General features: G+C 36.4%; 1 protein-coding gene across 3 annotated transcripts in view; it reads right to left on the bottom strand.

Annotated features, from left to right (window-relative positions):
* Positions 1-27,992, bottom strand: part of GABRB2 (gamma-aminobutyric acid (GABA) A receptor, beta 2) — a 172,778-nt gene that overhangs the window by 18,735 nt on the left and 126,051 nt on the right. For 2 of the 3 annotated variants that reach the window (XM_010579117.1, XM_010579119.1), the window contains 3 exons: positions 3,570-3,707; positions 2,210-2,362; positions 862-1,106 (listed from right to left, as the gene is read on the bottom strand). In XM_010579117.1, the coding sequence (XP_010577419.1) occupies positions 862-1,106; positions 2,210-2,362; positions 3,570-3,707 (536 nt within the window). Of the gene's footprint in view, positions 1-857; positions 1,107-2,209; positions 2,363-3,569; positions 3,708-27,992 lie in introns of all 3 variants that reach the window. The other variant, XM_010579118.1, reaches the window with a different exon arrangement.

Here is a 27,992-nt window from a genome sequence, read left to right on the forward strand (position 1 = left end):
ATCATGCTGAATTACAAATTCAAAAAGCTTCTCATGCAAAAAAAAAAAGAAAAAGAAAAAAAAAGAGAAAATTTAACTTTATTTAACCTTCCAATTTTGCATGTGTGTGAAAGTTTATGCATTTCACACTGAGTGTTTTTTAGCATTCAGCCCAGATTTGCCACGGTGTGAAACTCATCCAAAATGGTCAAAATGAAAAATGACAAGTGCTTTATGGTAAGTGCTCCATTTTCATTAGGCATAATGGATACTTTTTCCAAACGTGTGTATCTTGGCAAATGTATTTTCTGCCTCAATTCTCCATCCGCAGGGGACCATTTTTAGATTCAAAATTAAGCACACAGCAAGCTGATGCTTTATTTCTGAGCAGTTTCTCATTTAGTCAACAGTTTCCTGCGCCATTATATGTTGAAAATATGCAAACTTTTCAAGCTTTAAACACTTCAGTTGCAAATATTTCTTCTCCAGGTAATCTGAAAGATCTATGAAAGTAGGTTAAATTTAGGTTTTATTTCCAATGTTCCATACAGCTCTTACTAGAATATCAGCTATAGCCATCATTTTGGATTTGTTCCTTTGGAAACAGATTAGACATATTTAACTCTACATCCTGACTGAGAAAACATCTCACAGGAAAGCTTAACTGAATGCATGCTTTAGAAAAAAGTAATTCAGTTTTCCAGGCTAGAGGGCAGCATTCATTGCTGAGGTGGCTAAGTACACTGCTCTGCAGAGCTAAGATCATAATAATCCCACTCTGCTCATTTTCTACAAGAAATTACATTTTAAAGCTCTGTCTGGCAGAAATGAAAGTCTGCCTTCCTGGGGCAATGCTAAAAATATATCCCCGTTTCAATTCACCTTATTGACATCCATTCGCAACTTCTCATTGTTGGCACTGGCAGCTTTTTCTGCCGCTTTCTTTTGACGCTGAGGTCCCCTGCCAAAGAAGATGTAGTTGACCAATGCGTACTCCAGCAGAGCCATGAAAACGAAGACAAAACATCCCATAAGGTACATGTCAATGGCTTTCACATATGGAATTTTGGGAAGAGTCTCTCGAAGATGGGTGTTAATTGTTGTCATTGTGAGCACAGTTGTGATTCCTGGAAAAAAGAATTAACAAGTCTATTGACCGAATTAATTTTAATTTTCTAGCATAATAGCTCATAATATTCAAATGCTAGAGCTGAAAAATTCTAGATTTTTTTTTCCTGGAGGAAAAACCCCCACCCTTAGCCTCTGTCCATATTCCTTATCTTTGTCTTTAATTTTTTGTACAGCAAAGAAAATTACAGCTGTAATAAACTGCATTAAATCAAACAAACAGTAGCTGGATTCTGTGAATATGTTTTTAACCAGCTAAACTGTAACCTTCTCTAACAAGTCTCAGTTATAAATTACCAGCCTAAAGTCACTGTTACCTTGCTTTCCTCCAGCATTTTCAGGATGTCTGCAGTCTTGAATTCTTATGGGAAAATGCTACACAGAAAGGCCTGGTAAAACTCAGACAGTATTCTGTAAAGCTAAAATGTCAAATTCTCAATTGTATCTTTTATGGTGATTTACTTATTTATCTACATGAGAGCTGCACTGGCAGAAATCAGTCTGATTTATACAAAATTTGGCAATAGATACTCATGTTTATTTTTGTAACATGCTTGGATCCTCTGATGAGGGGCACAGTATAAACAAACACACATGGGACTGGTGATGAGTACTCTAGAGATTAATTAGGGAAATGGTTTTGCTTTTAGAATGTAAGGTAACAGTAAGGAAAAAAGCCCTCAACTTAAGAAGTTAACTATACAACCCTAGTAAAACTTTATTTAATTCATACCTGAAAGGAAAAGCAATTTATAATCCATAACACAGTGCTGAATGTGTATTCTGGACTGCCATGAGCAAAAGCAAACTAAATGCATTCTCTTTGGAGAAAAAACAAGCAGTTTTTCAACAGAACATGTTGAGACAATTAGGCTAATTCTGGTTACAATGATTATACAGTTAGCTAATTCAGACATGAAATCACTTTAATTTTTATTTAAATTGTGATGATTTAAATGCTGATTCAAAAATACAAAGCTTAACAAGCCAGACATAAAAAGATGTAACAGATTTATTTTTCAAATCATGCACTATCCACTAAGCCAGAAGCAAGAAAAAGCATTCAGCTAATGCACACTGCATGACGTGTAAAAATGCCTACCTAAAGCAACTCTTGCAGCTGAAGCGTCATAATTAATCCAGAAGGAAACCCAGGACAGGATAGTGATCAGAATAGAAGGCATGTAGGTCTGCAGAATGAAGTAACCAATGTTTCTCTTAAGTTTAAAGCTGAGAGACAGTCTTGGGTAGGCACCTAAAAGAGAATATTTGGTATGGCCATAATTTACTTACATAAAGCCTGAAAACATTTTTCTGTCATTTTGTTTTTATTGTTTCATGCAACATAGAGTACACACAGAGTTGAAAGATCCAGGATAACTAGCTGTAGAATTTCTAGCAAGAATTGAAATTAAATAATCTTTTATTCTAAGGGTACAAGGGTGCTCTAGGTGCATATGTGCTGGGGATCATAATATTCAACAATCAGCAGCCAAAGTACATTTCAAAGCGTCAAAGCATGGAAATGCTTATTCCCTGACAAGCTGCAGTATGTCTACTTCAGTGTAAGACTTATTCTAACCTTCTCTCCAAGCAATGCAACACTTGCCCTTTGTCACTGGATACCAGAAATATTTTGGTGTATGAAACACTTGTTCAAATGGGTGCCTAGAGGTCACTATTCAAGTCCCATTTCTGCTTGGTTTTGAAGAATTTGGGATGCACAATTCGTCTATACTCCCTCCAAAGATTATTTCTATCCGTATCTAGAAAGTGGGCTTTGAAGATTTTTTTTTTTAACACACCTAGCAGCTTTCTCAAGTAGGTAGAGAGGATCCTGTAGTAATAGCCCAACCCAACTCTTGTCTCTTTTGAATGATTTAGTATGTCATTGAAATGTTCTAGTTGCTTCTTGGTTTGTTTTTTATTTTATGAAATCCAACCTTATTTTCTACTCCTCCTCACAAAGCATCTTTTCAGCCTTCAGAAAATCATATGCTTGCTAGCCTAGGCTAAACTACAAATCCTGTGGAACAAGGATTTTAAGGTTTTACAGCAAAGACAAAATAATTAGTCTAATACATCCACAGCTTGGCACAAGGAACTAGAAATAGTGAGAGGAAGGTTCCTAAATTTCCTACAGGCTGGGTTACTCCTTGTTGGGGTTAGGGCACTGAGGTGTGTAAGTGGCTTAATCAGTTTTCATAGGAAAACAGAAAATACAGCTTATTTGACTGAGCCTTAACATGGCGCCTACCGTATCATCTTCATATGTTAATGAGTGATGTCTTATACACTGTGAAAGCTGGAATAAAAACTGCCCCTTTCAAAATTCACAGTTGCTGCTCTAGTTTATTCCTGTTTCTAAAATTTTTGCTCAGATCTTGACTTGCATGTTGCAAATTAACCCACTTCCAAAAGTCTTCCCAGTGAATTCCCCTTTTAACTTCCCCTCCACAAACCTGTAGAGAAAACAACATTCTTGGTGATAAGCTTGTAGTCTACAATGGAGAACTGTGGCAGTTCAATCTTTGTCACTCCTGTGACTGCATTATCACCCCCACGCCAGTAAAATTCAATGTCATCTGTTGTATAGCCATCTATAAAAACAGGAGTAAACAGTTAAGATACACATCTCTTCTGACATTCTGGAGAACAGTCCAGAGCATTAACTCAGAAAAAAACTTCAAATATATTTCTAAAACTAAGCTGTTAATAACATAATAGATATAAAGATACAGACAGACACAGGTAATTCTAAATATAATTTCAAATGGCAAGCCTACATATATTTTAATCTTTGTTTTTTTAAAGATCTATTGTATCAATATATTAATAAAGCAAACCTTTAAAAACCAAGGAAAACTACACACATCCCATATATAGATAGTAACTGCACATTCAGTTTAAGGTAACTTCTGATCCCAAGGCTGGCTAAGACAGTGTGGGTTTGCTGTAATTTCAGCCCCTGGGCTGAAACACCAGCACTGGTAACAGAAACACGACCAGGTCACCTCTTGTGCAAAATGATCAGCATAGGAAAGAGGACAGTGAGAATAATATGGGTAAAAGAGAAGTCCAGCATATAGTTATCTCATTATATTTGCTCTGTACGCTATGTAGTTTATAATCTGACTATGGACGAAAAGGACAAACTCTAGTTCAAACCCATTTAGATTTTACTTGTAAAAACAGCATCTTTTTTTTTTTCTGAAAATGGCTTGAATGTAATAAAAGACTACCACTTTCAGTAAGGCCTTTGTAAGAAGCAGCTGTAGCAGATGCACAGCAAGCACTCCGGATGGTAAAAAACACCCACAAAAACCCAACCAAACAAAAAAAATCCCACTACCCACAAAAAAACCCCAGAAGCCAGCACATATTCACACTGTCATAAAATATATGCATGAAATACTAATCTGGGTTCGCCAAATGGCAGTTGAGCTAACTTGCATACTCCAGAGTTGGTATACAGAACTGATCAGTAGACATCAGAAATAAATCTACTACAAAACCAGGAAGTAACATCATCATGAAAGTTTGTAGCCTTTTAAAGGTTTTTGTTGTTAAAAATTGTAAATAAAAAGAACAACTCAGATATAGAATAGTGACTATGACCATTAGGGAGGCTGACATAATAAAATGATACATATGTGACCTTGATTTTAAGTTCTCACCCACAGACAAAGGACAAAATTATATACTAAACGCCATTTTAGAGTGCTCAAATAGCACTTAATCTCCAGAAATAATGCAGATTATGCATTTTGTGGTAACCTAGAAACTATAAAACTGTTTCCACACTTCATTAATTTTTGATAATCCAAGTATAATCCAGGTGTACAGCAGCAGCAGCGGAAGGCAAGCGAGTTTTAAGATATGAACCCAATAATCTGTAAAAACACTGAAGCAACCATAAAAGTCTATGCAACATACAGCAAGTTTTAAGGTCTTTTGGTAGTTACATTCTTATAGCATATTGATAGCAATTCCAGTTTTTTTGTATATGTGACTCTCTCATTCTGTTTTTCTTGGGGCTAGCAGCAAATCTAAAGTAGTTTGAGGGCAGAAAATGGAAAACTAATTTCAGGAATCAGAGCCATCTCATTCATACAGGACAGATTTTGAACAGCTGGTCAACATCAAGAATTCAAGATGAAACCCACTCTGCTTTCAAAGTTGCTGACACAAACAGCAAAACTGATGAGAGAAAAATTTTTTAAGTTTTTATGAAATAAGTTCTTCCTTAATTGTCCCATTTACCCAAAAGTTCACTAGCTCTAGCTGACAACATCAACCAAAGAGGCTTGTATCTTCTAAATAAGCTTCAACAGCTAAGAGAGAAAAAGCTTTACAATGTGGAACATGATATGCTGTTGACATATCCAGAACCCCTTAAGAAACAGAGTTAAAGTTCACATCAACAAATAGCTTACATAAATGGTTACTGATTTGTTTCCCCTCATACCTTCTCTCTTGTTTCACCAAGAGGAGAATCATCAAAGGAATAACTGAACATAATTTGGACTAATAACTTCCTCCTCTATGTTAGATGTTTAGACATCTATAAAAGATGCCATCAAAAGAATCTCATAGATACCATAATCTTGGAATTTATTGTATGTTACTTGTTCAGAGCCTAAAACGTAAGAGGTCTGAAAATGAGCCAAGATTACTGCTATCTGTCAGTAGAAGACCTATCATCAGTAATCAAACAAGCATTAGCAGTGACTCCACAATCATACTGATGCTTCTTACACACTTTGGGATACAATAAAGTATGTTCAAATCTGCATTTTTAATCATCAGAACTCATTAGCTTTGAAGTTGTCTCATGAAGGTCAACATGTGATTGAACTTTGCTTTTGCTTTTCACTTACTGCATCTTTGTGTAGGAAAACCTTTAGCACCCCACAAAAAATTGTCTCGGATTAAATTTACAGCACAAAATTGTTGCATGATGACCAAGAGATGCTGTATTTAGAGGTAAGAATAGCTGTAGCACAATGATTTCCAATAGCTAAGCAAGGCATCCTTAGTTGAGCCAAGACTGTTGCTAGAACTGACTTCGAAATGTTCTATCGTATCCGTTAAGTTATTTCAAAGGAGTCAAATTACAGACTTACCCAGGAGATTGGAATTGTTTTGTTCTCATGAGGAAATAATGTATTTTTCTGCTTAATTATGATTTTCTCAGACTGCCTAATTATATAAGAGCCTCCCTCTCTACCTCTCATTTCTTCAATTAACCTTGTTCTACTTCCTCCACAGTATAAAGATAGCAAAAGGTACACGATGGAAGAGCACGACGACTCTAAAAGTTTCTTTCCTTCCAAAATGACCTGAAATACTGAGGCACTTCTAAGTATTGTGCATTTTAAGAAATGAGGAACACTTGTAGTACTTGGCCACATGATTGAGATTACCACAGTTTCTGAACTAACAGACTTGAGCTGTGAAACACAACTTGAAAACCTTTGCCAATATATTTTAATCTTTAATTTAGCTTTTTTTATGTTCATTACTTCTTGTGGTAAAATATATATACCAAGTTCTGGCTCTGACACTGTTAATGTAACACTTGGTAACTCCCTTCCTCTTCTCTGGGTTGTGGGTGTGAATGCCTCATCCTGCCTGGTTGCATTGTCTGGTTCTCCAGTGGATACTGGTAAAAGCTGTACTCCAGCAAATGGATTTTGTTTTTGCAAATTGTTACTCACCACCTGAATCCGCTAATACAAAAGCTGTTGTCGTGTTCCCAAATACTGCATGGAAAGAAGGCTCTCTGCCCTTTCTGTGATGTACATAGAACCATTACAGCTATTGGTGTACCTTCTCCCAGCGGAGAAGCAGTTGTTTGACAGGAAGGGAAATTACTGTTAGCATTGGGGCATTGGCTGTTGACAAGTTGTTTCTACACTCTGCAGGATACTAGATTTTAAGTACAGCTAGATCTACTTCATTTGCTTTAAAAGGTACTTTTCCAGGAAGATCAATGGTACGTGGATGGAGATCATTAATGATTGTGTTCATGGCAAGACAGGCCCACTTCAATAAGACACTTGAAGGGAACACATTTGTTTCAGTATCTGTGTGAAGCACAAATCCTTCATTCAGTGCAGTAAGTTCTTTGGTCATTTTTCCAAGTGTTACAAGGTATGAGGAGTACGTGCAGGTTCTGCAGACCTGAAATTCATCAGGTTGTCACGATATCTTTCACTTCTCTGGTCACAAGTCTATCTTCAGAAAAAAGGCAGACAGCTTACTTATGTTTCCTTGTCTATCACCACTTTATATTTGTCAAGTCTCACTCTAGGCTTTCAGAGAGAAAACTAAAATAAAATCTAAAATAAAATAAAGAAAAATTAAGAAATTGGCTGATCTTGAGATGTAAAAGCAAGTATATGTTATGAAAAATATAAAAGAACAGCCTTAGAGAGTTTAGAAAGTATAATATTACATACCTTGTTGTGAGGGTTCAGTCTTACTTTGTGATATTGCTGAGTTTTGCTGATATTGTATCTCAAACCTACCCTGCCCTCCAACAGCAAGTTCCAGATTCTAATACCATTTACTGAACTTGGTGGGATTAATTAAGGTAATTTATTTAATTTTGAAGTAATTTAACTGTTGCTCTTAAACTTCATAACTAATAAATCAATCTTTTATTATTCTTTCTGAGAATATAAATGCTAAAATAAGTTAAAGCAAAAAAAACTCCCCACTTTTTATGTAAAAGAAAATATGTTTATAAAAAGCCCAGATGGGTCTTTATGTTATTTTATTTTTTAGAACATCTGATAGTTGTGCCCAACTGCCTGCACATGGTTTGGCCTTGAACCGTCTAATCATACCAGGGTTCACGCAGGTGAACTCCAGGATTTCTGTTCCAGCAGACAGCAGTGCTCTCCCTATACCAGGAAAATGTGGTTAAACCTCTCCCGGTATTCTCACAGCCTTTGTACTAACCAAATATCGACAACTACTTCCTGAGGAGAGCTGAACTCCTTTGAAAATCTCAGCCAAAAGTTCAGACCAAAGATTCCAAAATATGCAGCTCTGGGCTGCTTTGGGGAGACTGCAGAACTGCCTGCTGCTTAAGGTACTTACGTGGGGGAACTGCTAAGCTGAGGCATTGACACAGAATGACAAGACTTGTTAGTAGGTATTGAGAAGAAGAATTTCAGGAAGTGTCTTCAAGCTTTTATTAAGATACTTCTCTCTTTCCAAGAAGGATAAATTATCCCATTCATGTCATAACATGGAGAAGGAGAGAAAATAATATTATAGTCATCTGCACGTGAATGCTAATGTATACTGCTGAAGTACCCAAAGCTAATTGGGTATAAGTGTAATATCTGCAAAACATCTGCCAGAAAAGAAAATGGGTCAGTTCATGTTTCTAGTGGATGTTTTACAGATATTAAAGTCCAATTACCTGTGGCTATAATAAATTCCATCTGAAGGTATCTGGGACTCAAAACAACTCTACATACAAGATAAAATTAAAGACCAACCAATTTCAAATAGTTATAAGCAGTCTAGGACAAAAAATCTGTGGCTCTTGAAAAGAAAAAGGCAGAATTCATGAATGTCAGCTCAATATTTCTGAATTATCAGATCACATGTCAGTAATGTAGAAAGTAAAGCACACTAAACCCAAAAATGCTGCAAGTCATTTTTGCAAGAATCCGAGTTTAGCGCAGAACACTGTCTATTTGATTTAGATTGTAAAAGAACTGTTGCTTTACTATAGCACAAATACAGGCTGGGTGAAGAATGGATTGAAAGCAGCCCTGCAGAGAAGGACTTGGGGGTGTTGGTTGATGAGAAGCTCAGCATGACTCAACAATGTGTGTTTGCAGGCCAGAAAGCCAACCGTATCCTGGGCTGCATCAAAAGAAGAATGATTTGCAGGTCAATGGAGGCGATTCCCCCCCGCTCTATTCCACTCTCATGAGACCCCACCTGCAATACTGTGTTCAGCTCTGGGGCCCCCAACATAAGAAGGACAGGGACCTGATGGAGCAAGTCCAGAGGAGGGCCATGAAGATGATCAGGGGGCTGGAGCACCTCTCCTACGAAGACAGGCTGAGAGAGTTGGGCTTGTTCAGCCTGGAGAAGAGAAGGCTCCGGGGACACCTTAGAGCAGCCTTCCAGTACTTAAGGGGGGCCTACAAGAAAGCCAGAGAGGGACTTTTTACAAGGGTATGTAGCGATAGGACAAGGGGTAATGGATTTAAACTGAAAGAGGATAGATTTAGATTAGATATAACGAAGAAATTCTTCACTATGAGATGGTGAGGCAACTAGAACAGGTTGCCCAGGGAGGCTGTGGATGCCCCATCCCTGGCAGTGTTGCAGGCCAGGTTGGATGGGGCTTTGAGCAACCTGGTCTAGTGGAATGTGTCCCTGCCCATGGCAGGGGGGTTGGAACTAGATGATCTTTAAAGGTCCCTTCCAACCCAAACCATTCTATGATTCCATATATTAAATTGTATGTAGCACCACTACCAGCACAGAGAATCTGATTGATTGCTTTTTCCTAAATCACTTATATATCATCAGCAGCACAATTTACTTCACATTCAGAAAGTTTACTTTCTCATTCCTTTCATGCATCACACATCAGCAGTCAACCAAATCAATACATTGTCCTAGTAATATGGCACCTATCCTGAGAGAAGCAAAGCATTCTCGACTCCCATTAACGTGGACAGGGAATTTATCATTGCTTGTACTTCAAGGAATGACAGATGATGAAGCGCTGTAGAAGAAAAACAAACAACTAGTGGAACATAAAATAGAAACCTCTTCATACAGAAACTACCAAAACTCCTATTTTTTTCCAGCCTACTTAAGAGAAGTCAAAATTCAGAAATTCTTTAAATACAATCAACCTAAAATGAAAGCTGTAGCATTACTGGCTGAACATGAGAGTATTTAGACACAAGATAGTTATCAGAAACACCACGCAATGGAAAAAAAGAAGCCAACTTTTCTAAAAAAACTCAGGATTTATCAGTAGGTTTCACTGCCTCACAATGCTCTTGTTTGTACACGACAGCGGGGCTATACTTTAGATTGATATATAGATACACATACACATCTACAGTGTGTGCACTGTGTAGGAATTCAAGTGGTCCATATTACTAATATTATGGTAGCACCTGGAGACTAAAGATAAGACATTTGTTGATTTGTGGGGGTAAAAAAAAAGACATAAACATGCAAAACAGTGAAAATGTGGCTAAAACATAGAGAGGATTCTAAGGCCATGCGTTAACATCACTCTTCTCTGAACCATCATCAAATTGTCTGAGCATGGCTGGAACAGCAGTGGGCAATACATGTTTACATTCAGCATCACATCCGAGCTAAGGAGAACTACTTCAGCATCAACAATGACACAAAAGGATCCTGTTGGGAACTGTCTTAATCCTAAGCTCATCTGCTCAAACTCATCCAAAAGAGTGTCCCTCTAGTTACATCTTCAATCAGTGATTCTGGACACCGTCAGCATAGAAGTATGATGAAGCACAATTCGGCCACTTCAACAGCATTTTTGCTCAGCAGGTCTGGAGGCTCAGTGAAAGCTGGCATTACACAATCTTTCTGATCACCTGAGGTATTTGTCTTTTGCTCACAAATACAAAACACGAGAACTCAGCTTACAGCAAGTTCTGGAATTAAATACTGTTATAAAGCAGCCATTTACAAGAATAATAACATATACATTGTGGAGAATAACATAGTTGCATTACACACATAGTATCTTTGGAAAAAAAAAATAAACCACAAAATTACTTTAAAATATACAAACATCTATGGACTCCTAGGTAGGGAATCAGTACCCAGGTACTTAAGCTATTTAATCTCTCATATCTGTGCTGCTATCAATTGGATTTTCTTTGCCTAGCCACTCACAATACAGTAGCTTCCCAAAATAAAATGGAGAGAACCGATGGATGATATCTATACCAGACTGAAGGTTTTGATTTAGAATATACAAAAAAATTCTTAGCTGACAGTCTTAAGACGTATTAATTTATTTAAATGCAGGCCATAGGCTATCAGACTAACTGAGAAACTTGACACTACAGGCCCTGTACCATGAGATGAATGCTACACATAAATATTAAATAAATGGTTAATCCTGTTTATGTAACAGATCATGGAACACCTTTAGTAGCAATATCTATGCATTTTATTTATTTTTAAACATAGAACCACCACTTTCTCCTTTTTCAAGAATTTCTTCAGCAGTTTTGCATTTGCACAGAACAAACTGCAAAATTACTTACAAAATCATAAGTAACAGGGAAAACATATTTTGAAATTCCAAAACCCTTCAGAACACTCAAACTTGGTTCACTGTATCACTTCATTCTTCACTATCCACTTATTCACTCAAAAACAGAGCCAGAAAGAATGTTAGAAGAGTTTGTTTGCAGGGATCTTCAAAGCTGAGGAGAGTACAAGTCATCGTACACTGAAATCAATGGGGTGATACAAAGGGGAGAAGGAAAGTCAGAGTTTGTGTACTGCTGAACACATTTGGCATCAGGGAAACTGGAAAAAGCACATCGTACTTGTTTCTCTCTCCTCTTTCTTCCCCCCCCTTCTGTCTTTCTGCATAAAACATTAAAATTCTTTTTACATTTCACTTCAAAGACTTTTTCCCCTAAGGCTCTGAGGATTTGGATACAAAAGTGGATGTACAATTTTCTGACTACAGTGAAACTCAATTGATTTTTAGATTAAATTGGTAACATTCTCAAAAAACAATCATCTTCAAGTTGTAGAAATGGTTCCTTACTTGGGGGGGGAAGGGGGTGCGTCAAAGAAAGAAAGGGAGAAGGAAATGTGTCTCCATAATTGCTGTAGAACAGTATACAGCTATTAAAAAAGGTGTTTTGATGGACAAGTGAAATTATAAAATTGATTCCAGGGCTCAGAGTAGGCTTTTCATGGCATTAGCAGAACCAAGTTTAATTTTCAGGTAGGCACTTCAGGCTGATTCTTGCTTACGGTGAGCTGGGTAACTTACAGAATAGGTGCCCTGGTGCAACCCATTAAATGTCATTGCTGGGTTTTTTCCTAATGATTTCAGTGAAAATCATTTGTACTTTAGGGCACTTGCTGCAAAATGCTTTCATAAGTAAATTTCCACTGTTACAATATTTCTAGGAAAAGAAAGAGCAATCAGAAACAGATAGGGAGAACTGTATCAGTGCAATAGTATTCAAAAACCTTCTAGCTCCTAGAACCTGGCAATTGCTTGCAATCTTTCTGCTTCCATAAGCTCAGTTACTCCCACCAGTATGAATGATCTAAAAAGTTATTGGATTCAACACCGTGGAGATCCTGCAAGTCCAAGTGTTCCTCACATAACGGAGAGATGAGTATATGCAGCACAGTGGTGCCTGGTGATATGAAGTCAACGATGCCTAATTAGCCAGAAGCACGTGCCATGTCATCAGAACTATATTCTTTCTGTGACTCCAGCAACAGCTAGGCACCACACTGTCCAGTGCTAGTCTCTGCAATGCTATACACCGGCACTTTCTGTGTAACTTGGAGTACAGCTCTTTCCCAGATCTGTGGGAATTCGCAAATCACATGCAAGAATGCTCCTCATCTTTTTTCTGCTGATCTCCACCATTCATCCACGCTCGGTGTTTCCTTCAGACCAAGTGCTGTGTTTATGTATCAAGCATATCCCAGAACACAATAATCTATAATATATCTGGTCCAGTTTCATTTATTTAAATGTCTAAAGTTCAGGGATTTCTATCGCTATTGAAATTACATGTCTGATTTCTGTAGGCAAATGAGTAATGCTAGATAACCATGAGCATTTCATACAGTACCTGGAAACATCCTATCCCATAGTACTGCCACAGTTTATGTTTATATTATCTAACCCACATACTTTATTGAGCAGAGGACCTCTTCTGAGGATAAGGTTGACAACGATATGTCTGTTTTGTGCATTGATTAAAGCTGGATCATCTTTGAAGGGGATTTTAGCATAGCATGGGTGACATTAAGAAAACGTTATGTGAAGAAAACATGGGTGGTGAGTGTTGCCAATATAAAGATAGCGCTAAACTTACTTATTTCTCACTTCCACTAATAGTAAAATTATAAAGAAAAAAAATCCATCAATCTGTAAATTTCAAAAAGCAGATTAGTATACATTACAATTCTGCAGTAAAGTTTATTAAATCCCTATTAAACATATCACTTAAAAAAGGAGTTCCTGAACACAGAAGTAACCATACTAAACATGTCAAATCTGTCTTATATGTAAGGGACTTTTTAATGGGGGGAGCATGGAGGTGGGGAAAGCAGCTTAATTTAATTTGTAATTAAAAGTAGACTATGGTAAATACTGGGAAGCTGAATATTAAGAAGTCCAGGATAAAGGTCTATTTTCTTGAAGCTCAATTTGATTATCAGCTATACAGAAGAACCAAGAAATTTACTTTCACTTCTCGTAAGAGTAGATCTTCAAAGACACAGTAGGAAATTGCAATATATAACCACGAGGATGATATCAATCGTTGCTGAGGAAACCAACATTTAGGCAGAAATAACAAATTGCTATTTAAATGTGAACTGCAGCTGATGTAAATATGATAAAAATGAATACATCAATTCTTAAGTGATCTATTTCAATGCCATTAAATCACAAAACGAACAGAACTCAAGTGAAAATAACTATTTTCAAAAAGACAAGTGCAATCAGGTAGAAGCAGGCAATGGGCTTTTTTTTCAGAGTAATCTACAAAGTGAAGATATAAAGTATTTACTATGTTTCAAGACTTAAGAAAATGTTACTGCATCATTCATTACTATTTTCTTCCACACTTAAGTCACTGAAATCAAGTCAAAGTTAAATAAAAAGACTAAATATCTTCAATACTATGCTTTAGCATTGAAAACTGCTTACAGAAAAGCAACGCTGGTTTCACCCAGCTCACGGGATTTAACCTTAATAAGAACTGAACATCCCCCAGGAAGCCGAACTGTGGTATACATGTTGAAGGACTAACTCAGAACGCCAAGAGACTACTCAAGGCCTACTTGAACCTTCTACCACACCAGAAAACCTCCAGTGTAAAAAGGATGATAATTAAGTGCACATATTTAATACACGGGGCTAAAAATTTTCACCTGAACAAAATTCAGGAAATGAATCGTGCATCTCTTAAATATTAATTGGATCATTATATAAAATCCGTAAACAAACAGGTGGACAAGAGCTCTGTCTGGCTGTGATACTTCCAGTGGATTTGGGCTGTGTTCTGTTAACTTATTTCCTAAGGGACTGAATAATTAAACATGTAGAGTATTAAAAAAATCAACTTTATAGATCTTTTAAAAGATCCATGGTACATCTTTTTGCATAAGCAGCCCATAACAATTGGAAAATCTAATTGAGCATAGTGAGGGCGACATCACCCATGAGAAGTCAGTCAGAGCTGTTCTTGAATCAGTGGAAGGAAGCCACAAACACCTGAAGCAGTAAATACTGTCGTTCTGGTCCTACGCTATTATCCTGGCCTTCTTGTTCTGTTGACAGTACACTTCCTCAACCAAATCAATTCTGAAGGCCTGCCAGTATCTTCAACCCAATCAGCCTCTTTCAGCCTCTGCTTAGTCGTCACTTGGCAAGTTTCTCGTGGCACGCTTGTGTGTATCTGAGCAAATTAATTTGGTGGTATCTAACTTGCAGATTTGGGGAAATACCTGTATTAATAAGGACATACTTGCAAAATAGCTAAAAATGGAGAAGATTTTGCACGGGTGGTCTCATCAACCAAAGAATCAAATATGAAATCTCCTATGTGTTTTCAAATGAGGCATATGTATAAGTAATGATTCAGTTTGTAAGTACTGTTCTCTTTTCGCATAATATTAAAGATCCAACTTGGGTGCAGAGGGAACAATTTTTTTGTACTTTGATGCAAATATATACTGAATTTCTCAACTGTATTCCAAAAAGATGATTTTGCAGATTGATGGAAATGATCTAAACCCCAACTTTTTGCATAAAACTGAAGACTATTTCTGATGTTTGAAAACAATTATTAGCAACTGTCTTCTACGCTTGAATAGGCCATGTTTCCAGTAACAGAACTTTAATGGTAAAATGTACATTCACACTGAGTGGGTGTAAATGACAAATTATTTTCTCCTCCCAGCCTTTATTAAGGGCAAAGATCATGTGGGGAAAACAAATACTTACATTTGCACCCTACCATCAATTTCATCATTGCAACCTGTACTCATTCTCATGCTTTGAGCTGATCCCTACACTTTTACCTCATTTGGCTACATTAACTTGAAATTTATGCAGAGCAAAATTGGTGTCCAAAATAATAACATGTGCTCTGGAAATGATGAAGGGGCTTAGACATTGAATATTGGTTTCTAACAGGTAAATAAATCTCCCAGTTTTCTTACTTAAGAGAAGACTTCATTGAAAGACTATATGGGTTGGACTTTTGCCCTTTTATCTGATCTAAGAGTTGGTCTTTTCAAAACTGGAAATAAAAGCGAGGGGTATATACAAATGAATGAATCAGTAAAGTATCATCTACATAAGCTTAATTTTTAATACCTTACAACATTTGGTCTTACATATCTAAGTTCCCCACAACGCACTATCAGCCTACATTTTCAACGCTGATGTACGTTAAAAAAAAAGAGAGGAAAAATGAACAACATCTGGCAACCTTAACATTATTTATAAAACTGCATTAATACTCCACTCTGTTTAATTATTCCATAGCTGTATTAAAAATCCAAGGCCACAAGGAGAAAAATGTAATTTGTAGAAGAAAGCCCTGCTGTCTGGTGCCTGTGCCATTTGTTCAATTTAGAAAAATATTTATTCATTAACATACGTTAGCTTGCAATGCAGTGTGAGGCAATGTTCTGGAATATGATTCTGTCTTTACCTGAAATATTCAGCACATCATAGTATCTAAACCACTTCAACTTTTAAGTAAAGATTTGGTTATGAAAGAATAAGAACACTGCTCTCATCAACTGTCCAACAACAATATGCTAAAAACTGTTATTGATAAGAGCTAGACATCATTAGAACATTAAAAAACTCACTTTTTTACATATGACACTTCACTGAGCTTGCAAAAATTAATTTTCTTTTAATAATGAGTAAGTTATAATGAACAGTCTTTCTAAAGTCATCCATATATATAGATTTAGGAACATCTTAATTTATTTTCCTATTGGGGTAAGTCCTCTGCCTTCTGCAAGCTTTTTCAAGGATAATTACATGTATCTTTGCTGTGGACAACTATTTATACAGTACCATGTGAATGAAGTTTATAGAAACGTTAATTATAGACCCTGATAATGTTAGAACTATATCAATATTTCCTAAAAATTGCAATAGACCTGCAACATTCCTAGACGTCCTTCACACAGCCTGGCTGGTACCAGAAACTACATTGCTGCCTTCTCAAAATATTTCAGTGGGAGCCATGTGCCTCAAGGCTCAGAGGACTTTTCTGTAGGAAACTCTGTTGTGACACCTATATCAGAAAAGACAGCACAGGTTTGTTGGCAGTATCCCAACTACTTTCCTACGATGCTGAAAGAGGCAAGAATAAATTCTTTTGACACCCAACCCTCCAGGTTGTAGAAACAGTACACAAAGGAAAAGTTATTTGGTGGGTAACAAGATGCTAATGGTTGTGGATAGGTAAGCACAAGGTAGCAGGAAGTGGAAGTGTTTTAACAGGAGATGGAAAAGGAGAAAGGAGAAAGACATCTACTTCAGCTCTTTGCATTTAATTGGTGCAGAAGACTGTAAACCTGAAGAGCCCCAAATAGGCCATTAAGCAGCTGCCTTCTGTGAAATCCATGGCAGAAGCAACCTCCTTTCACATTTTCCTCAGTAGAAGAGTTCACTTACTCTAGTCCAGTTTAAATTTTTGGCTTTTGTGTACCATGAAACCATGTTAAATCCTACTCTATAGGTAATATCCTGTTTTACTTGGTATCCTGTATTCCCCTCTGGTTTGCATTGACATTCCCAGGTACCATACCAAGAAGACTTTGTCACCGCATTTCACATTTCAGAAGTTTTTAGTTTAACAAAATTGTCTATAACTTTTCTAACATTCACTTTTCTTCTGAGTAGGAACTCCAGGCATTGCTTGAGGCTATGCCTATTTCTTGAAGTAGATGTGACTGAGACAAGATAATGCCAACCCTTAAAGGAACTTTTCCCGCAAGTAGATTTTAACACACACTGCTGACTTTTATTCTGTTTTCCTCTAGCTCTAGTATTGTAACTGTGTCAATATGCAAATATGTATTACATAAGGTTGCCTCTTGGGCTGGAAAAGCAGGATATCTGCATGTAAATGTTCATTAAAAAGAATGCAGTACAATATTTTAACATACATAAAAGGGAATCGGTCTCAAATACAAAAGTTAAAACACTACATCTTTATGCTGAGAGGCCCATGTGGGCTGCACCTCTCTCGTGCCTTTGAAATAAATACCCTTCTTCAAAAAAACTGAGAGAAAAACACATGAATAATACAATAATGTATAATACACAATGCAGCAATGGAAAATACTATTATTAGTACCTCATAATCACTATATTTTTCTGACACAACTGCACAGCTTCATTCTTGAAGGAATTATGACTCCAATTCTGTTCCAAACTACCAAAAAAAATTTTTAAAAAATCAAGTAACTTGACAATATTTTTCATGAGCCTACAAGTATTCCATACCTGTGCTTGTGTGTTCCGTATTTAAACTGGCTTCTTCCTTGTACAGTGACATTCTTAGCATATCCTTACAACCCAAGGCTTATTTGCATCACACATGCCAGTATCTACATTTATATTCCTATTTTCTAACTTCGTCCTTCCTTTGAAAAGTGATCCTTATATGTCTGTGGGATTCATGAATCAGAAAATTCTTATTTGCAGGGAACACACTGCTTCTATGCAGAAGCAGGAAGCTGAAAGTACAGTGAGCCCTGTTACCATAAACCTGAAAATTGGATTCCTCCCCTGCTCTGTAGCATCCTCAGTCTCCAAGAGGCTGTCATGGCTCAGGAGCACATCAGTGCAGCATGTATCTAACAACCACCTTGTCAACATGTTTATTAAGCCACTGTCGTATCTGTGGTGCTCCCAACTTTGTATAATATTTGAATTACTGCTGCAGTCCATTTATGTTACAAGTACACATATGCTGTAGTATTTATTAGGAAATCTTTTATTATTACTGTTGCATACGGTAACTATTTGTCCAAAGCTTAGAATGAAGGGCCTCTTATGTGGCAAAGAATAAATGGAAATACGCAGCACGTATCTTTGGCAGGCACCGAGCTGAAGATACTGATCTCTCTCATTAGAGTTTTATCATGTCATTTCATCACAAGTTAGAAGTGGGAACACTGAAGAGCTGAACTGTCCCAAGTGGCTTTAATAGCCTCTTTAACTTGGAACACCTCATGTAGCTGTCAGACGAGTGGAAAGGCCACAAACCCAATGTTTTCCTGGGCACAAGGTCTGTAATTACATCCAACTTGTGTGTACGGTGGTGAAACGGCTAAGAAATACTTTATTACTGTCCCTGTACCAAGCACTCGCACACAAACACAGACTGAGTCTGATTCTTGCTTTGTAAAGTACTAAGAGTTATTGAAACAAAAAATGTTGCTGAGTCAAAGGGGAAGAAATAGGAGACTTTTTCTTCAAGGAAACCAAAAACCATCTGGTCTGCAAACTCGTAACAATGCAGCACTGTTTAAAAATTCTCAGTAAAGATACATACAAAAAAACAAAACTAAAAGGGCTGAAGTGAAACAGCCCTTACTGGAGGACAACACAGGCTAGACTCTTCATTTTGATGGAACTGTCTGGCCATTAACAAGAGTAAACACTGTATTAATAAGTACCATAAACAAAAATGCATGTGAACATAAAGTAGAGGGTCATCCTCAACCCCAGAAAAACCAAAGCACCCATATTCCTGTGGTCACAAGCACAGTAAATACCTGAAGCCCAGGAGCAGGATGGTGAGGAGTAGCTCTCTGAGAGGATGCACCACTAAGCTTTAAGCTCAACCTCTGCACCTCCTCAGGCACACCCCAAATTCTCCCTGCAGCCTTACTATACATATAGCTGGAGATCACTGATAAAAACCTCCTTCCAATACCAGAACCACAATTATAAAACAGATCAACACCTGTAGAACACTTACTAGGACAAAGGTGGGAAAAGGGCCTAATAATATTTAATGCTAAGTGGATGGTAATTTAACCATAACTTTCCTTCCAAGTTATTTTTTTGTTTGTTTGGTTTGGTTTTGGATTAAATTGTATACATAGGAGCCAGCCTGCCAGCTTAATTAGAATACATAAAATAAATATCGATGGTGCACTAATCAAACTGTTATCCTCTTCACTAACCCAAATGTATTCATGACTGTGTTCATTATAACTATTTGACGCATCATTAAATAAGGAAAATAGCACTATATTGTTAACATTTTCTGTAGGATCATCAGTGCACTCGGAATAAGGTCGATAGTTGAAGATACGGAATTAACATAATACCAACATTTAAAGAGCCTACTGGCAAACTAGCAAGCAATCCATTAAAAAACAGCAGAATACAGGAAAAAAAAGAAATTGAGATTTTTTTTTTTTCTGAAAACATACATAAAAATATGCTATATTTCTTTTTAAATATCCATATTTTTAAATGTTTAACCACTCTAAATAGCAGAGTATGAACACATGGTCTAATGCATAAAACTATGCATATAAACATACACCTAGCTACAGACATTCTCTACATAACTTGAATATCAAGTATATAAAGAAAGATCCCATATAAATAACAATGAATATCAAGAAAAAAAAGAAAAATAGGAAATTACCAAACCGTCATACTTGTACATGATAATGACAAAATTCCTGAGGACTTACATCTGAACTGCATATTCAGAAATTATACCTTCTTTGAAAAACAATTTTCACTGACTTTGTTGAGAATAATCTTTTAAATGTGTGCTGTTTTACCATGAGCAGACATATCAAGTTGTACTTACATCATCTGTGTTCTGCAGAGTTAGGATATGTCAATATTTCAGAGTCACTGGTAACTCAGAAACTGCAGTAAGAATTTTTTTTCTGAGAAAAGACAGCGGTACAGTGGAGGATGCTCAGATGGTTTTGATTGTCAATAGAGTCATGGGGGTTTATTATTGTTCAGGATCTGCCAATAGACGTTTTTCAGCCCAGAAAGGTGATTGGAAAGAACGTCAGGCTAACACTGGGTGCTTGTTTTCAGTTGCTTTTACCATCATGGCAACACTAGATAGCATTAGAAACTCAATCATATGAAAAACAGCATTATCAAGGCAAAAATAATTCCAGTTTAGAAAGACTAGAAGTATTTTAGCACTTAAATTACAGGAAGGCAAAAATCAAATCAAATTTGGAAATGAAAAAAAAAAATATTGCAACAAAGAAAAGCCCTTCTTAAAAAGAAAATTTAATTAGAAGCATATTAGGAAAAAAACAAGAGAAGCAATTTTGCTTTCAAGCTGTCTGCCTTAACTTCAACTTTGGTAGACTATGAAGTGTTTATGGCCCTATTATTACCTAAATCCAGTTCAAGTATATATTTAAGGTATGTGCAAATTAATCCATTGTGTGTTATGAAGTGCTAACTTGTGAATAGTCTAAAGCATAGAGAAAACTAATTTTTGGTAGCATATTCCAAAATATGTCTGCCTTATGAGAACAATGTTTCAGCTTAGTTCATTTTACAATCTGTCTTTATACTATACTCTCTTTTTAAACAGTTCTCAGCATGGATAAAGTTGGGGTGGGTTTTTTTGAAGGAAACACTTTACACTTCTACCTGTACATTCCCTTGAGACAATTTTCTAACACAAGTTTTAGCCAGATAAAACCACTTGAGAAGACTGGGGGAAACCAAGAATGAGTTTCGTCTGATGAAGATTTCATGGATTGTAGCTATCAGCATTAATAAATTTTAAATCACTTCATAAATGATAAGACACTGTATTAAGGGATAAGGAGTATGTCACCTACCAATTAAATGCAGCCATTTAATAGCACAAAGCAGCCTCACACAACAATTTATGGCATACAGTGAGGAATACAAAATCCAATTAAAATTTCAGGGGGAATTTAGCAGGGCAGAATTTAATTAGCAAAGATACAATTTTGCCAGGAGACTGTGGCTAACACCTGTTCTGAAGTGTAAAGTGACAAGCAATATGTAGTAACAAACGTTTGGGTCATAATTTATGTTACATTTGCTAGACAGCTCCTCTAGTCACATTTAGATCCTTGTTTCTCTTAGACTGAGAGAAGCACTGCTTTCTCAGTTACCAGTGCTGCTTACAGAAGTCTCTGACTCATTCCAAAATCCTAATCCAACCCAAACAATACTGTTGGAACACTGAAACACGCTTCTTTTCGTATTTCTGCACACAGTTTAAATTCCCCTTATTAGCATCTTTTACCTACTCTCTGTGAATAGCTACAATGCTTCCCATAAGCTGTTGTGAGTAGCCTTGGGATACAATGGTTGTGCCCACCACTTGCCTACGGCAAGTGCGCAAGGAGGTGGTGCGAGCCATCCTGAGGTCTTGTTCCCTTTGGCAGAACACAAGGTCAAACAGGCAGGGAGGATGATCACTGAATGCAATTGGCTTTCTCACTGGGACACAACTGGAATGCCCCATCTGAAAGGATGGTCAAGAAGACCTTCTCAGCAACGTATGCAGAACCAAAAAGACTCAGTTCCACTGTATTTTTAAAGTTGACTTCATCTGAGATTTCTTCAATCCCTCTATTTATCTTTTGCATGCCCAAAGTAGCAATGAGAATATTGATTTACTTCAAGGTATTAGAACATGTCCTGAAATACAGATGGCTAATTTTTTTTGGTTTTCCCAACAGTAGAAATCTTAACAATGAACTGAAACAACTCATGAACTGAATCATCACCATCTTCTGTTATATTTTTTTGGTATTTTTCACTTGCTTAGGAGAAAGTTGGTATTTGCTTTGGTATGTATGCAAAACAACCATGGAAATATACCCTTCATTCACAATTCTGGAAGTGATATACTGCAAAGTCTAATAAGAGCATTTTCTGCATCTGATAAGTTGTTAGAGTTACCAACATTGTGAATTAAAATCCAAATTCAATTCTACTATCTTAAATGATTGCAGTTAATGTTTTTTCTCTAAATTCACTGGCAACTTCATTAGCATTAACAGCAAGTCACTGGACTACCTCACTGATGAAAAGATGAAGTCACTGATTAAGCCATTCATTATATCCATCAGCATTATACTTATGAGTTAAAATCCTATCCTATTAACGATGAAAGGGAAGGAATAGATATCAGAAACCCAGCATTACTGAACCCTACTGTTAGTAAATCCACATGTAGCTGCGGTGCAGGACAAATAAAGCATCAAGATTAAAGCTATGAGCTTCAATAATTACTTAAGTAATGAGAGAGAAAATAATTTTGAAAACCTCACTTAGAAATTCTGGCAATGTCTTCCTAAGTAGAAATGCAAAGAGTGTTTCAAAAATGTTCATCCTTGCCTCGAGGCTGCCCTTTGAACAACAGAAATATGAAACACCATTCCTTTAATTCTCATTTAGCATTTTTATTTCAATATTGAAAATATAACTTTTCATCATAAAATGAAGGTGTATGCTCTGTATTTCTTACAATTACTTTTACTGAAAGGAAAATAAAGTCTTGTGATTTAGGAATAGTGAATTAAGTCTATATATTACTGATTCCTCAAATCAACTGCTACAACTTAAGGCTTTAATATAAAAAAATATATATTGAAACATGAAAAAAAAAAAAAAGAGAAATTATGTGATCAGTTCAGCTGTCTATGGTTGAACATGGCATTGCCAGGTTATTAAGCTCTCTTTTTTGGAAAAGTGGAAAGGAAGAAATATCTGGTACTAGATAACCTGCTGTTTTAACTAAAATGTTCTCACTGCACAGAATAGCGTTGTTGAAATGGAAGGAGATGATCTTAACTGTGTATCATGAGGAAGGGCAGAAGTAGTTAATCCTTCAACTGAAACATACAAAGTCCCACATGTTAATTATGACTGAAAATTCAGTGAATATCTGTAGAAAAAAGTTTCATACTTATTCAGTGCACTGAGAAAACTTGAGGCGCTTGATATTCTTCTAGGAAACAAAAGGATACTGAAGACATCAAACTATCTGGCTTTGCCTTATACAAATTTATGCAAAATGCATTATAGTCTGACATTTTAATGAGAAAAGGTGGATACAGTGTCAAAGTGGAGTAGGAATGACCACAGACAAGCCTGTCTATGGCGAATCTTTGCCCTACTGTCTACAGTATGACACTAATAATAACTTTCTTAACCATTTTTCCCGGTGGCATAAATACAGAGAAATAATGCAATAGGTTCTTGCAGAGAGGAGAAAGAACATGAACAACCAGGTGATAATAGAGGAAAACATTTAGAGTAACATATCTAGTTTGGCTGGAATACAAGTGATCACTGGCATAGATGATCTTGACTGAAAACAAGAATGTTTTGGAAGTGTATCTCACAAAACCATCAAACCAATAGAAATTACTGTATTTTCTGTAGGGGGTATATTAAACATTTACAGCTTTAAAAACTCTGATTTATTTTGTAAACAAGTTTGCTTTTGTAAAGTTGTTTTTACACTGGCAAGAAATTCTCCAGGGCATGATGTGTGCAGTGTGAATCCTACTTGTTTGCGCACTGTGGATTTTCTTCCCAACCCTCTTCTCACCTACACCATTTGGTTACCCTAGCTCAGCTCTCAGTCAGCAAGTAGCATTAATTATCCACTGTAAAGTGGCTGTGAGCTGTTGATTAAAGAAACTTCTTGAGTCCTGTGTGTGCACTTAGCACCAATTATAACCTGTATCTACAAAATCAGGTATTTTAATTCTTCCCACAACAGCACTGCTTTTAAATCTCTGCAATATGTAGGAATCAACATTTTTTAAGAGACTAAAATGTGACTTAAGATACCTTAAAGGGAATTTCAGTTCTAAAAGCTTTATTGCTAAGGAACTTCTGAAAAACAGGTGCTGTCTGAGATGGTATATTAAAAGCTCTGCAGGGTATAATCTGTGAAGCATAGGCCTTAGGACAATACTTCCATCCTGAAACCTTTGCATTTTCTATCAGTCACAGTAAGAACATATCTTCCATCTAAAATATACAAGCAATGAAGGAAGAATGAGTGAAGCACTGTCAGGTTTTGAGTAAAGACAAGTATCTAGCACTAGCAGTCCTTACTCTGAAAAGCTCCTCTCTAGACTTATTTTCCATTTGTCTATTGCAGTTGCCCTCTTTGGCAAATCGCAATTTTGAGTCCAAGTTTGCTCCAAATCTGTCTGACAAAAGACACAATGAATAAGAATTACAGCATAGGCTTGAATCTCCACTTTCCATTATTGCCTTGTCTCCCACAACAGAAGATTTAAGTCTATGTTATGCTGATCACTATTGCTATCCTCTTCACTGTGCTCCCACTCTAGCCACCTGGGTCACAAGTGCTATAGTAGTAAAACAAGACTACGATTAGTATTGGTAACAGATATGAGAAGTTCTAGTGTGTGCAACACACTACAGTGTTCTGGGAGTTAATGCAACTAGGACCATATGTAGGTGCCATGGAAGAAACATGCGTCTGGTGCTTAGGCTGGGACTCACGGTCACATTAAATCATTTACACATTTCACGGTGTAATGATTGAAGCACATCTACGGATTGATACAGGCATAACCAGAGCAAAACTTTTTTTTATATATATATATATTTTACCTGAAAAGTAACTTCAAGGGGAAAGGTAAGAACATACCTGCTCTGACTTTCATCTATGTTCAATGAATATAAAATGAAAATTCCTGGAAAATTCTCTCTCATCTAGTTCATCTTTCTTATATTAATAAATTATGTGTTTCTTACATGCTTTCTGTCTTTGTTGGAGATGGCTGGTGTTGATGCTACCTGGCAGTGAACTTCTTATGCTTTTAACTGCATGTAGCAACAATAGCAAAATGATAAAACAATCTGTCAGCAGTTCACTTTGGCTAGTCAATAGTTTAAACAGCAAACAAATGTTTCTGTGGGAACACAAAAGGACATTTTGAATTACTTACACGTGGAGATCGCTCTCAACTTGATTTAGATACAAGGCACTACTTCATAATCGAGCCTTTAAAGACAGCCATTCCACCTCTTCCATTGATTTTCTGTACCTAAACTTTCATAACTATAAAAACCAGATTTTTGTATTCACACACATATCATTCACCTAGCACTTTAAATAGGCAACTGATGCTTTAGAAGAAACAAAAATGTTACCTCATATTAGTTTATGTGCATATATGTAGATATATACACTCTGCATATCTTTAACACAGACCAATTTAAAGGATTTCAACTTATATATACACTTTTTTCCCTTTGAGTATTTACAAATTCCTCTTGTTTTCTTAAGACATATAATGAACTACAGGAATGCATTAAAGAATTTGCAATCATTGAGAAATCAACAGCCCCCCACACTCACACCTCTCCCTCCCCATCCTATTGATGTGCCTGAAAAAGACCAAAAACTCAATTAATAGAAAAGAGTACTAATACCAACTGTTTCTTTTCTGTCTAGGAATAACCACCACTAAGCTGGATCAGCTGTTACTGAAGATTGGAGAAGTCCCACCTCATTGGCATTTAGACAGCTTTGATCAATATGCAATACTAAGAAGTCACTTTAACACGTTATTTTTTCACATAATATTGTTCCTTCTTCCTCCTCATAATGAATTCCCTTAGTAAGAAAAGGTTTATAACTGAAATGGGGCAAGGCAGATGTAAGAAAGTTGAAAAATGTGCAAGGAATATGCTTGCACACATTACTTTGGCTTTATCCATCACATACTTATCAAAACAATCAGATTTAAGCAATGAAAAAATTGATTGATTCATGATGCAACTGTGCTGATCAGTACTCTATTTCTTTTGGCTTTACTCTTGCAACTCTTAGCATCTGTGGCTTTCACACAGTGAAGAAGCCAGCTATATCAATTTTAGCCTCTCTCTGAAATTATATTTAAGCATTAGTGATTTCAAGTAAATATGCTTTGTGCATTCCACATTAATTTTATATTTTACTCAGTAAAAAAGTAGGTAATAGCATAATCTCATAATTTAAATTTGTAATCCAGTGTTGAACAGAAAACCTCATACAGTATCTTATCTCCTCAGTATCTTTAGTCCTGAATTCTTCTGACCTCTCACCTTTGCTGTCAGGGTTTACACTACAGGAGAAGGGAAAACCCGACCAAAACACAAAAACGAACCAAACAAAAAAACCAAAGCCCCAATAAACAGCTCTCAAACCCATCCTACAAGCCAGATGAAAGCCCTGGCTGTTTGCAAAGATGACAAAACAATTGCAGCATCTGAAACAGCATGTCCTTGTTGCTCAAGTTTTGCTGAAAACTCTGACCTGAGGGTTCCTCATCAAAATATTCCAGATTCTCATGTCTTCTTGAGCTCTGCTGCTATTAATAACATGTGCAGCATGTTCTCTGGTTTTTTTTGGGGGGGGGGTGTTGGTTTGTAGCTTTTTTAAAGTTCTACAAAAAGACCGTCTGTTTCCTGTGACACTTACTTTCATACTTGATACTCTATAGTTTTAAAAGAAAAGACAAAATTCTGTGTCCTTGCTGAAGACTGGTTGTGACACGAAAGCAATATTTTTTTCTCCCCACTGCACTCACATTCTTATGTGCAAATGCCCTCAATATTCAAAGTGTTTAGTTTTAGTCAATGTCAACTTCCTCTACAGTAAAAAATAAAATGCACCAATTGAACCACTCCAGATAGAAGGAGGCTGGCTCGAGTGTTTCTGAAAATTACACTCTCTTAACTAGCTAAATTCAAAGTATTTCTGTGTTTTGCAAAAGAGGAAAAAAGAAAAAAAAAAAAAAAGTAGAGTCAAAGAAAAAGAGAAAGGGGACTAAATCTGGAATTCATGCATATGTTACATAAAAGCAATCAGGTGAAGTGCATTTAATCCCCTGGATTTCAAGACACCTGCTCTATTTTTCAAATCTTGTTGATATTGAAAATCTCTTGATTACCTGAAATAATTTACTTTCCTTGAAAATACATAGATAAATAATACCAAATTCCTCTTTTTTAAAATATTATATGTGAATACTGATAGGATATAAAAATATTTTTTAGGTAAATGTATCAAAAATATAACATAAACTGTTAATTGTGTTCAAGCAGGACAGACAGCATATAGCTAGTAATCTTCAGGGAGAGTAAAGAATCTTCACGGAGAGTAAAGTCAGATTAGTGTACTCTTATATACTGCCTAATGCTATCAATTTCTGCTTGGAATCTGTAAGAAAGGCAAGGAATAATCATTGGAAAATTAATGTGTAACAGAGTATTTGTTCTCACTACGCGGTTTGCACTAATAGGGCCAATCTGTATACAGTGCGCTTTCTCTTGGGGAATCATTAGATGCCTGAATCATAAAACATTATGCAGAAGAACAGAAAAAGCTTTATGAAAACAGCTTTATATAAAGAGGTTATTAGATGTAAAGGGCATAATACTGATAGCAATTATTGCTGATAACCTGAAAATACAATGGACTTCAGCAGTTACTTCACAGTAGTACCATTCTGTGTTAGAAGCTACATTGTATTTCACTTGTACTTCTCTTACTATGAGCAGCTTCTTCATAATA

This window comes from Haliaeetus leucocephalus, unplaced genomic scaffold (genome assembly GCF_000737465.1).
Source record: "Haliaeetus leucocephalus isolate CR32 unplaced genomic scaffold, Haliaeetus_leucocephalus-4.0 Scaffold656, whole genome shotgun sequence".
Lineage (NCBI taxonomy): Eukaryota > Metazoa > Chordata > Aves > Accipitriformes > Accipitridae > Haliaeetus > Haliaeetus leucocephalus.